This window comes from Crassostrea angulata, unplaced genomic scaffold, assembly GCF_025612915.1.
Source record: "Crassostrea angulata isolate pt1a10 unplaced genomic scaffold, ASM2561291v2 HiC_scaffold_47, whole genome shotgun sequence".
Taxonomy (NCBI): Eukaryota; Metazoa; Mollusca; class Bivalvia; order Ostreida; family Ostreidae; genus Magallana; species Magallana angulata.
In genome coordinates, this window is record NW_026441602.1 from 381,016 (window position 1) to 394,767 (window position 13,752).

Below are 13,752 nucleotides of genomic sequence, written 5' to 3' on the forward strand. Positions count from 1 at the left end.
TAAACTGGATGTTACAATATTTTGTCCAAAATTTGCAGGGAATGTGTATTGGTGATTTGTTATGAAATCATCGAATAGAATCATGCTATGATTGAAATATTAATACTAGAATACATTACTTTTGATTTGTTAAATGTAGTCCTTCTTATAAATTAAACCTTTGTTAACAATTATTTAAACCTTCAGATAGCTATATTTTAATTATCTTTTTGAGTTATGGTTTTATTCATAGAAGCAATTGCATGAACATCTTTGATATTTGGTTGACATCCTTTATTGCTACAGAAGAGATATCCCGCGCTCAAACATATGTGATGGATGCAGCCTGGCTTTTGCATTAGGAGCTTTGTTCATCAATTTGTTAAGTCTTTAAAAAGCTGATATAGGATTGGGATATGAAACGTGGATGAATACATATCAAGAAATAATTGTTTTCTTCAGATGTTCATAAATCGATATAGTTGTTTCTGTAACAGTGGCATAAAACCTCATTAAAAAAATAAAAATCATCTAAATTCAATTAATCGTTCACGATTAGATATTTCTGCAGTTGGTTGATATTATGCAACAATACAAAAAAAGATATACCTACTTGAGATTTTTTGTGGAATTAATATTTAAGGATTATTTCGTTCACTGGAATTGAAAATTGATTATATAAGATTTACTTTATTCACTCAATACAAAGATGAATCGCCTTTCTGGCAGTAAACACGGATCCAATAATTCAGCCGCTGTATGGGGTGGGGGGGGGGGGGTAATGTTGGAGAGACGAGAAATTTGATAGCTGGTTGTTAATTTATCGCAGGTAACAAAAATGATATAATGAACACTCTATGGCATCAGTGAGACAAACCTGCATAAACCACATAAACTCTATACAAATCGAAATTTGTAGTTTTTGCGATTTAAGTTTACTGTATAAGGATTTTATTGCTGTTAAAAGATGCAATATTTATTTTTGTTTCTAATCTTCATGTCCCGATATTTTGATCAATCTCTATCTATGGAGAGAGAGAGAGAGAGAGAGAGAGAGAGAGAGAGAGAGAGAGAGAGAGAGAGAGAGAGAGAGAGAGAGAGAGAGAGTCAGCCCACGTTTGAGAACTTCTGTTAACTGTTCAGCTTTTTTACCTTTGATAAATTGCGCAACACTTAATAAATCCCAAATTTTATTTGAAATTTTAATGGAGAAAAAATATTAAACAAAGTGGTATCATTTTGAAATAAAATTTCAAAAATAAATACCAAAAACAAACAAGAAGACAAAATGTAACAAAATCAAAACGTACAATAAATTCAATAAGATAAAGACCAAAATATATACATATAATGTATACAATTAATTGTAAAAAAAGAAAAAAAGGAGGTCTTGAAATGTTAACAACTTTTGCTTGTCCTGTGTCCTTTAATTTGAGTTCAGTATTTGTCATTTTCATCACAACCATATATATTTACATTTTCCAGTGTCTTTGTATGTGATAACACAACGAATTGTTTTTTTAATGTAAAGTCAAATACATTTTACCGATGACTATTTCAATAATTAACATAAACGCTTAGTCTAACTTTTTATGTTCATAGCAACACGCAAACATTGAATTTCATGTAGATATTTTGGAAATGCAATAATTAAAGATAAAATTTTGAAGAAAAATTTACTAGTGTAAAATTTCATCTATACTTTGTAAAGTATACATGTCCAACTGTTTTTATTAAGCTATTTTTAACACAGATCCATTGTACATGTATATCCTTTGAAATAGAAATTTACATAAATTTTTCAAGACATGAATACTAGTTTTCTTTAAATAAATCTCAGTAATTATAGAAACGTCTTAGATAATTTTGAAGTTAAACCTATTTTATTCCATTACCTGCCTTTAACATTAGTAACGTGATCGATAAGCCATTCTGTCGAAATCTGTTGGGTTTTTTTTTATTGAATCTTATATTGAGTTGTTGCGTTTCACAATTACATCAATAATGAAGATGAAATCTTTTTTTATGATTAATAATTCAGAGATAACTGTTTCGTCAATATTCTATAAATCTGTTCGATAATCATTGTTGTTTATGAAAATCTGATTAATCTCTCTCTCTCTCTCTATCTGTCTCTCTCTCTCTCTCTCTCTCTCGCTCTCTCTCTCATACAGATAAAGATAAATCAATAATTAAGGGGAAAAGGTTCATTTAAATTCGAACACGTTCCCGCACAATAAAGTTTTGTTGACTTATCACATGTCCTTTCTTTGGAAAATCTTTTTCTCGAATTTTTTTTCGAACTTGGCTCAGGCAGCTAACTATATAAATTGACAACTGTTTGGATTTCAAAATCTGCACAGAAAGAACACATGGCTAAAGTTTATTGTATACTTTTATTAGTAAGTTGTAAACTCCCATTGGGGGCCTCAATCCCTTCGGGTGACTCATTATTCATACACATCGTCATCTCCAACTAGCGCCGCCATTTCCTTCCGTAATATCTGAAACAGAGAATAGTGAAAGTGAGTGAATGGACATTTTCGAAAAGTGGAAAAACAACACTAAAGTATTTCGTAGTCATCAACAACAACCCCCTCCTTTATGAAACTTGACATAAATACAGAACATTTTATTATTTGTTGAGAAGTCGGAACTACAATTTATTTAATTCAATGATATATCCTAAAATATACCACAGATGAGACATATATCGATGTCTTACCGAAGGGAAGCAACTCCATTATGTATAACATTGATTTGAATATACTCGAGGTGTTGTTCTGAGTTCCGCGGAAAGGCCCGAGAGGTTGCGATTGTATATGAACGTGAAACAGTGATTACTCTTATCATTGAGGCGGTATGATATACAATGAGTCTTTAATCTTACTTAACTATGGATTGCGAAAGTTTGAACTCTTAACTAACGGGATTTTCCCTGTTATATTGGTACAGTTCATCACCGTATATGTGTACAAGGATAAAAGAGTTCAATTTTATCAAACTCTTCTTTGTTTTTAGGTAGAAATTTATTTAATAGGAACACCACAACCTAACGTCGAAAAGAAAACATAATGTGGTAACTTAAAGAAGTTTAACAAAGTTGGTCCATTATATTGCAATTTTACACAAATGGAAAACATAAAACATAAAAGGCATGTCTACATATCCATTTGTCTACATATCCATTTGTCTACATAACCATTTGTCTACATATCCATTTGTTATACTTGTTTGTGGACATGATTTTGTGGATAAGACTAATATGAAGCAATGTGTAGGCAGTTTGATATAAAAATCACTGTTATAGTCAGTCGAGAGGCTGATTTAAACATAACTTTTGTAGTCATTAGACAGTCTATTATAAACATAACTTTTATAGTCGGTAGACAGTCTGATATAGACATAACTGTTACAATTAGTCGAGAGGCTGATTTAGACATAACTTTTATAGTCAGTAGAGAATCTGATATAAATATAACTGTTATACTCGGTAGACAATCTGATATAGACATAACTCTTATAGTCAGTAGTATGTTATATATATAACTGCTATAGTCGGTAGACAGTCTGATAGAAATATAACTATTAAAATCAGTAGAATGTCTGTTAAAACATAACTGTTATAGTCAGTAGACAGTCTGTTATGGATATAACTGATATAGTCAGTAGACAGTCTGATGTATATATAACTGTTCTAGTCGTGATACATTCTGATATAGTCATAACTGTTAAAGTCGGTTTACCGTCTGATAGAAACATAACTTTTACAGTCAGTGGGCAGCCTGGTATAAACATAACTTTAATAGTCAGTAGACAGTCTGTTTAAGACATAACTGTTAAAATCAGTAGACAGTCTGATTTAAACATAACTTTTATAGTCAGTAGGCAGTCTGTAATAGAAATAACTGTTATAGACGGTAGACAGTCTGTTATGGATATAACTGTTATACATAATAGTCAGTCTTTTACAGTCATAACTGTTAAAATAAGTGGGCATTCTGATTTTAACATGAGTTTTATAATCAGAAGACAGTCTGATAATAAAATAACTGTATAAGTCAGTCTTATACTTAAACATAATCTTTATAGTCGGTAGACAGAGTCACATAGACATAACTGTTATAGTCGGTAGACAGAGTCATATAGACATAACTGTTATAGTCGGTAGACTGTCTGTTTTTAGACATTTCCTGTTACTGTTACAGTTTGTAGACAGTCTGCAATAGTCATTACTTTATAAATTGTTACACTCAATGGACAGTCGTTAAGCCATTTTAATTTCTTATAAACAAAATCACAATGATATTAAATGATACAGTAAGAAGACAATATATCAAAATAACTTCTTTTATACAATACATGTATTCAATATTTAGAGATGATCACATCCAAGCCCCTTGTGAGTGACCATTAAGCATTCTATCATTGATTCCCCACATTTTGATTTGTTTTTATACTTTATTGCCGGTTACTGGATTATAACAAAAGAACAAAGAGGGCTGATCGGAGGAATAATTCTACACACTCCATTAATATACCAAAGCTATCGCCGTCGCACTGTTTGAATCTAAATGCGATTTTATAAATACTTTACTCGAGAGAAATATCATAGGCATAGAATATTGATGTCCCGAGAGTATAGCGGTTAGATGTGATTTAATCCACTCCAGGAGCGGAATTTAACTAATGATGTATGTCGATCTGTGGTGGTAAAATATCTGTGTGTTTTTCTTCTGTGTATACCAATCTGACGACGACGACTAATTATCATCAGGAGATGATTTGAAGGTTGCACGATAGCGGTTACAATTAATAACTGAACACATCAGAGCGCAGACACCTCTCGCGAGACTTCACGCGATTCAATAAAACGTACAGCATGGATTGGCTAATTCTAAGTGCTTGACTTGTCGGGATCGTTATACAATAAAAACAAACACCGATCCAATTGAACAAATGAAAAGCTGATATGAAATATTTAGAAGGTGATGATTGCTTTTATAATGGGCGCCTTGCACAGAATTGAAGGTTTACGTAGATTTCCTTATTGAAAATTTATAGAGTAACTGTTCACACCGAAAATTGTATCAAGGACACAAAGAACTAACTAAGGACCAGAAATCATAGTAAGAAAATTAGAAAACTGGCAGCTTGCTTGGAGTTTAAAAAAATCGTAGAATTCATTCTTCAGATGAGAGTCGTAGAATATAATTGCTTTTATGAGCACCCAGTGTCGACAGAACCTTTATTCCATTTTCTCCTATGTAGGAGATTATGGATACAGGGATTAGAAGTCAATTAGAGAGAATTTCTGTAATTAAAATTGTCCTTTTTATGATATCTTTCTAGTTTACAAAATTCAATTCCAATGCAGCAGTTTGCAGACTTTAATAGATGTCCCAGATTTGTATAAAATTCGAACACTCTTTTGGATCGTATTTTAACACAATTTACTCAGATTGTTATTTAAACGAACTAAATAGGCATACATTACGAAGGCTCAATGTACTGAATATACTGGGGAGGATGAAGGACGGGGTGAATTAACCGCTATAAATGATTCACGATTGGTTGATTACTTGGTCAGCCCCTAAATATCTTTCAAGAGAAGGGAATACGATCCCTGTGGGCCCCACAGTAATATAATCAATAATATAATATTACTACAGGTTGTATAATATATAATATATAGTGGGCCCTACAGGTTGTATAATATATAATGTAAAGTAGGCCCTACAGGTTGCATTATGTATAATATATAGTGGGCCCTACAGGTTGTATAATATATAATATATAGTGGGCCCTACAGGTTGTATAATATATAATACAATATATAGTGGGCCCTACAGGTTGTATAATATATAATATATAGTGGGCCCTACAGGTTGTATAATATATAATATATAGTGGGCCCTACAGGTTGTATAATATATAATGTAAAGTAGGCCCTACAGGTTGCATAATGTATAATATATAGTGGGCCCTACAGGTTGTATAATATATAATATATAGTGGGCGCTACTGGTTGTATAATATAGAGAATAAATGCGTCTAGATTGCTCGTTATTACCAAACAATGGCGGTGGAAGCAAATTCAAGGTTAAGGGAAATTTGTAGATGTTAAAGAATCTAGAGGAATCCCAAAACACCCAGCTTGACTACCCAGTGCTTCCCTGGTTATGGAGATGTTTAAGGATAATATTGTACGGGTAACTAATTATTGGTTACGACTCACTACTGCTCGAACCCGACAAGCGGAAAACATTATTACGAAATCTGTCAGAAAGCACCCAAAGTTGTTACTGTCTTTGCTACTTTAGCTACACAAAATGAACTTGGTAAAAGTAGAATCATATGAAGAGCTTTTAAGATCTGTGTTTACCTGTTCCTTTAGTAGCTGTCGGAGTTCGTTTTCCCTGCTCATTGAATCGCCTTCCTCTGTAAAATCAGAGCCCATTGGATAAAAGCTTTCTGAGTCGCTATAGTAACTGCTCATAGATGGATAAGTGTTTAAACGTTTTAAAAGAACATTTCTAAGCATAGTTCTTCCTAGTTCGTCATCTTTTCTGTTCATTTCCGGTTCCTGTACCGGCGGTGACCACGACCGTTTTCCATTTCCTAAAGAAAAAAAATAACAGATAATGACCTTAGAATAAGGATAAGGATAATTTCTATTGAATATTGGATTTTATAAACACCAGCAATTAAATTGTATTCAACCATTGCATGCAAATATGAATAGTGTTCATTTTTTTGTTGTTGGTTGTAACACAGTTGTAGATTACTAAATAATCTTCAATGGTATAACACAAAGCTTTAAGCCACGAACCTCCAAAGCACATGTGGTTTGCCCAAGGTCCTTTGCATTTTGATGCTGAAATAGTAAAAAAAATGGTAGGTTAACATTTTTTTTTTTTACAAATGATTCTTTTTTTTACATAGCAGCTGAAGAAAAACAGCCTCAAGACATTTTACTGTAAAAACTTTGAGATTGCAAATTACTGTAAATACAATTAAGCTTGTAAACAGTCTATCTGAGGTTGACCGTATTTGCCTCCCTTTCATTTTGATGAAGTGCTCTCCAACGGGTGCGGGGAACCCCCTATCGGCAACCAATGAAATTCAGCCCCACGAGTCATTAAACATGAAAGATTATGTAGGCACGGACGTAATTTTCTGACAAAGAACATCATTTATTTGTCTGAATTCAACACTTAGAGACCACGAAAACAATCAGAGAGAGGTGATGGAACAACGAGTGATTTTGTGTTCAATATGCCCGGGGAGAATTTACACGATCAGTGATACAACAGGCAACATAGATAGATAGACGTACATTGTTCACTGTGTATCATTCCATAGAGATAGATGTAAACTCTACATTGTTCCGCAGAGATAGACGTACACTGTACGATGTAAATTATTCCACAGAGATTAATAGATGTAAACTTGACATTATGACGCAGATATAGATATACGTTAATTGTACAATGTACATCATTGCTGTAGACGGATATAGATAGACGTACAGTACCGATCAGACCCAACCTAACACCAGAGTAAACCCCAACTAAACCCCGGGTTTACTTTTTGGGTTTACTTTGGGTTTACTCTGGGTTTACTTTTTGAAAATTTTGGTCCACTCGGGGTTTACTTTGGGTTTACTCGGGGTTTACTTTGGGTTTACTTGGATATTGCTTCTGAGGTCAACAGTACGCACTGAAGTGTGAAGCAGACCCGTCTTTTGTCTTACATTTTCTTAATAGAATACTAATTCTCTATTTACTTTTCCTTTTGGTACATGTACTTTTTTAACTTTCCCTCACTACTATTATCTTGTGCGAGATTGCAATAGCCCTACACCATGCAATTTGTCTTAAGGTGGAATAACACATCATCATAAAATGGCTGACCTCTGATCGAAAAGACATTTTTGTTTTACTAAAAGGATTTTATCAAGGCAACATATAACTAACTTCATAGCCGAGTGGATAGTGTCGGGCTTGTGATCCGTACATACCAAGATCGAATCCCGCAAGGTCTTTTGTTGTTACTTACTGAATTCATTTTTTTAGATATTCATTTTTTATCCCCAATTTGGAAAATTTTTGCTTATTTGACATGTATAGTTTATTTATCAATATATCATCTTTCATAATCAAATAATTTACAGTTAATGTGTGTGACTTTTTCCAGGTGTGTTATTTCACCTTAAGGTTACAGGAGTTTATTTACCTTGATTTTCAATGAAGTAAAACTAATTAGGATTCATTCTTGTTTTGGGTGTATTGTATCCATTTCCATTGGGATTGGGTATAATTAGCGGTCTTATGGGGGCCGATTGCCAATAGCAGAATCACGGCACGGTATCATCATCAATTTTGCAAACATGGGAACGTTTTCCTTCTTTCACTCTTATTTATCTCATTTTCTCTCTCTCTCTCTCTCTCTCTCTCTCTCTCTCTCTCTCTCTCTCTCTCGTGTCCTTTGTTCTGCCTTACAACTTACAATAACTTGAATCATTAATTGATTTGTTGACTTATTTAATTGTTTAGGTAACGTGTTGGAGAGGACGTCGTTCGACAACAGTCCTTCCTTCAGTCCTTCCTCGGTTCATCTCCTTGGTTGTGAGTTTCTTTGCATCACTTTCGCCCACATCGTGTTTCAAGACGGGAAGTTTATCAGTAATCACGCTCAGGCAATATACACAACAAGATAATTACGTTTTACAAAATTTACCGGCAGTTTACTAGTTTTCTACAAATTAAGATGGTGATGTTTTTCTAACAATTTTCATTTTAAGGAGAAGAGCGGATAACAATTGGGTAATAAACGACTGATCATTGGAATTGAAGCGCACTGGCTGATTCTTTCACCAATTACCAGAAACAATTTCAGAACTTTATTTCGTTCCCCAAACAATACAGCCGACAGTAGACTCCTTCGTAAAAAGGGGGAGGCTCATTTGTAACCAGGACCATGGATATAACAATAACATATTTAATCTCTCAATCATTTTGATTTACATTTCAGAATGTAATTCGTAATTTAGGGAGCTAAATATAAAATTTTTATTTCCATTTGTTATAAACATTGCTTTATTGGTAAATTCGGAAATTTTAATTCCGTTTTTTATTACAACACGACAAACAGAAACAAGTCAGAATTTCTTGTTTACGACAATCGAAACGAACTTAATTTTCGATGAAAGCCCCATTGTAAAGTATGGAATAAAATTTAAAAAATGTTCCCTAGAATTTTATAAGTATTTGATTTGAGGCCTTCTGTTAAGTTTCTATAATTTGACCTTGTCGTACATGTATATCTGCTATGTCAAGGACAATGGTTGTCTAATGTCACATGTTCTTAGCAGGATCTTTAAGCAATCATTCCACCTACTCTATGTGTAAATAATCTGTGGAGCTTCTTAAAAGGCAGCGTTTTCCACCCTCTTTGTTCGACTTTATAAATCTGATCCGGGATTAAACATAGTGGGAGCTATTCCGAGCTCTCTCGATGTCGCTACATACGCGATGTAACCGCCGAGAAACGCCACAAACTGGAGTGAAAACGAGTATTTGTCAATATTTGAGAGGCACAATTGTCGAGATTCTACAGACCAAGTTTCGATTTGTCAACATGTGGCTGAATTCGATATCAATATCTATACAAATATTTTGCCAAATCCAATAAAATGACGGCAGGAATCAAAACAAGTGATCTATTCAATGGATTATTCCATACTTTAGAGCTGTTTAATGCCATGACATGCCGCCATCACTAAAATACTTCCAAGTCGGCGGCCCACGAACTTCAATGGATAAAACATGAACATTGCATATTGAATTAATAAAACTAACCACACTTTTATCTTTAAAGCTCCCGTATACCTCAGATATCCATGCATTGTTTTCATGTTCTTCGTCATCTGACAGAGCGATATATTTTAAATTGTTTATCAATAACAAATTACCTGAATACTCAACAGAGTATCAATTGTTGTAGAGTATCAATTGTTGTAGAGTATCAATTGTTGTAGGTCAGAGTATCAATTGTTGTAGGTCAGAGTATCAATTGTTGTAGGTCAGAGTATCAATTGTTGTAGGTCAGAGTATCAATTGTTGTAGGTCAGAGTATCAATTGTTGTAGGTCAGAGTATCAATTGTTGTAGGTCAGAGTATCAATTGTTGTAGGTCTTTTGAACATTATTTCTTCTTGTTTACTGTTTCTATTCAAAGCTGGTGCGAAAATTTTTTTCCATAGAAATCCAGATTAAAAACTAATAGTTTTAAACGCATCAAGATCTCTTTATAATGCGGGCTACTTAATTCACCGAATTCTAAACTCAATGTGAATTGGTGATCAGTCATATCTAAATATTACTTTTCCTTATTCAAAATTATTTACTAAAGATTTTCTTATAAAGTTATAGATTTCAAAACCACCCTATATTTAAGCATTATAATTTCATGGATAATTTGTAATACGGGTAAATTTTTAAAGATATGAGATTTTATTAGGCTCTTTTTTGTCCAAGAATATCAAATTTACAGATTTCTCAGCTCCACAATGAAGGTGTCAATATTATTAGATTATTTTCCAGCTATTTTGTCTTTCCCTATATAAGTTGTTGTAATAAAAAATAATTTTCATACATACTAACGCATTGTAATTCATTGGTTATTTTGTAAAGCGGAATGTTTTTTTTTGTTTTGTTTTGTTTTTTTAGAAATCTGAGATTTTTATGGGGGAAATTTGACCTTCTGAGTTTTATTTTAAGATTTTGATATTAGATTATAAATTAAAAACGTGACTATTGGCTTTGACATGAAAACAAAGTTCACAAGCACGTACACGGTCCGTGAGGCACGTGCACAATAATTGTTCTGTTTAATAAACTGGCCACACTCAGAAAAGCTAATGGAGGGTGACTGCATGACAGCGGACAACCGTAAGAAAGCTCACAAACTGTAATTTTTTCAATGTTCACGATTGATAGTATTCTTGATTTAAAAGTTGAAATTACCCGTAAGTTTAGTGGAGTCCATGATGTTGTTTAGAAATCAGCTATACTACATATATGAATGTCTTAACGAGATGCTAACATACATGATTTGAGATAGTTTCTGGGTGTTTTTACCATTTTTCTACAAGATTGATTTCAGAGATCACTCGATAGCCAAATCAAGCAGATTGGATTCTGAAAATAATATCTTGGTCATAAGGCATAGTGTTTCAATTCTAATTTGTCGCTCAATTCCAATAAAAAACGATACTCCCTCCAGCCATTAAGTCCCCATCACGCGCTAAAACAAAGAGTTCGCCATTCTTGTCAATCCCCGAGCTACTATTCCAGTTATCATTGATGGGGATAAACTACGTTCTTTCTAATTCTCACAAACTCCATTCTTTTCCTCAACAAATGTAATTTACAGATACATTCAACAACACACCCCTAAATGAAAGGACCTTTAACAATACCTGGAAATCAACGTTGAAACCACGCTAATGACAACCAAACAGTTTCAAGGTGATCGGCGCGAAAACAAAGCCCCTAACTAAAGAACGCTCCTCCAAATAGACGCAGTGCATGACGGGAAACATTTTTGAAGAGAAGGGAAAAAGATAAACTGATGTAAAAGTGAATTAGAGGCCTCACAATTACTTGATTAGCCATTGTTTGGTCCTTAGAGCAATTGAGTCTTTTTCTGCAGTCGTCAGGGCTCGGTTAGAGCCAATCTAGGACCGTACAACTGCAATTGCATACATAGAGATACCATCCATTGATTATAAAAATAATTCGCCAAAATTACAGAAAGATGGCATCCTGTTTAGCAGTCTGTCCCGGGGCGGAGTGTAGGAAGGATCCAGAGTTAATTATGGTGATTTGTTACGTCTTAGAATCAAGTACTTGGTAGTTGAAAATTCCAAGGCTTGTTGTACTATTTGACTCAATGAAACTAATTTGTGTACAACTAATGCCGGCGGAATTCCACACCACAAAGGATGGGACCTATCCGACGGCTCGCTTTAATGAGAAATATTGCAACAGTGACGATCAGTAATTTTGATTTTTTTTAAGGACATAAAAGATAATATTGCCACAAATATGTAGCTATAATGCTCTGTCTTTGGTCGGGGATCAGCCGTCATAGAGAATATAATTGCCGTCTAACTAGAGACCGCGGGCCAAGTCGTGAGCGACACACACAAAGAGTCGGTGCAATGTTTGACGAAACGTGCTCACACATGGCGAGATTATTTATGATGTTCAACAAGTCATTGGTGTGAATTCTAGATTAAACCGATATAGATGAAAATGTACAATTAACAGAACATCGCCGAACACACAAAACATGTATAACAATCTATATATTGACGAGCCGGACGCGCGGTTTGAAATCTGTTCTAAACTTCCCTGACCCTACCCTTCATCACTCAAGGCGCAAATCCAGATTCCTGATTCTCAGAAGAAAAAAATCCCCGATAAACTTTTCGAAATTTACTTTTAATTGGTATAATCCGTATATTATAGATAGAGAAATTTAACCAGATAACCACAGAATAAGCAAAGAAATAAAGGATGGCTAAAGAAGGCGTCCTCTTACATCAAGATATTTTGCTTTTAGTTTAGCATAGATATTTTCCGTCATTTTTTCATCTTCGCCTTTGATTTTTGCTCTTGAGCGTTCAATAGCAATTGCGAATAATTCAACTTTTATTCCAATTTGTGTTCCTTTAACTGCAGAAATAATTGAAAATATTTTTTGATATTAAAAAAATAAATGTAAAAAATAGTTAAAGTCATTTTTTTTAAAGTTTAAAGAAAATAATTTTGGAGTGGTATTCGACTGGTTTTCAAGGCTCTGAGTTGAGTTTTCTAAAATAATGAAACAAAATAAGGTACTTCTCTCACTTTGTACTCACCTGAGACCGAGGAAATCTGTACAGTGAAATATACACATAGAGTAGCACTGAACAACACAAAGCTAGACGGATTTCGCATTTCCTATCGTATGGTCTCTGTCCCTTAGATAACGTAAATCTCTGCACTCGATGAGCACTAATGAAAGTCACAGTTAAACAATTAAAAAAAATAACGGTCCTTAAATTGTCGTAAGTCAGGCCTGTCCGCGATCACTGGTATTTCCCCCTGCTCTGGGAGTCTGTGTTTTCTAAGCGTGGATTAGTAGTTCTAGAACGCCCCCGATCACCGCACAGGAGCTGCGGCCAGGCGCTAACTTGCTACAACTTCCAATAGCAATGGCAACATGTAATTGGACAAATAATCCACCCCAATGTAACACGTCACACGACGTCACAGTAGCAGGTGCGTGGCCGCAGTGTGCCGGAGTCTGAGTGATGAGACTTTAATAGTTTATCAATAACTCATTGATTGGCTTGCTTTTTTAAACAATTGATGTTTCATTGCGGAACTTAGATGACAGTCTAATATTTATTTTTTTATCGTATGTAAGTGTTAGAGAAAGTACAAGGAAAATATCAAAATATCACCACCGAACTATCGGGCGACAAGAAGCATTGTTTCAATAAATACATTTAGGGGTGTCCACACATTAGGGAAATTCTTTATCGAATTTATTTAAATTAATTGGGCATATTTTATAATTTTTTTTCTATTTTTTCTATGTTTCTCCACATACGAGGGTTGTGTCAAAATTGCGTAGACTAAGCGCAATACTAAAATACTTACACTGTTATTTCGTCACACAAGTGTATTTTGTTCATTGATCTTTGCCCTACCCATAT

General features: G+C 34.1%; 1 protein-coding gene and 1 long non-coding RNA gene across 2 annotated transcripts; one reads left to right on the plus strand and one right to left on the minus strand.

Moving 5' to 3' along the window:
• Positions 1-1,920: 1,920 nt before the first annotated feature.
• LOC128168790 (uncharacterized) lies at positions 1,921-13,335 on the minus strand. The gene is made up of 4 exons (XM_052834953.1): positions 12,910-13,335; positions 6,812-6,856; positions 6,365-6,600; positions 1,921-2,483 (listed from the first exon to the last, which is right to left on the minus strand). Exons 1-4 carry the CDS (start codon positions 12,986-12,988, stop codon positions 2,430-2,432), a joined length of 414 nt encoding a protein of 137 aa, XP_052690913.1. The 5' UTR covers positions 12,989-13,335; the 3' UTR covers positions 1,921-2,429.
• LOC128168791 (uncharacterized) lies at positions 4,928-9,998 on the plus strand. Its single transcript, XR_008241453.1, has 3 exons — positions 4,928-4,967; positions 8,538-8,609; positions 8,786-9,998. It is a non-coding gene; the product is annotated as an uncharacterized LOC128168791 (long non-coding RNA).
• Positions 13,336-13,752: the final 417 nt, after the last annotated feature.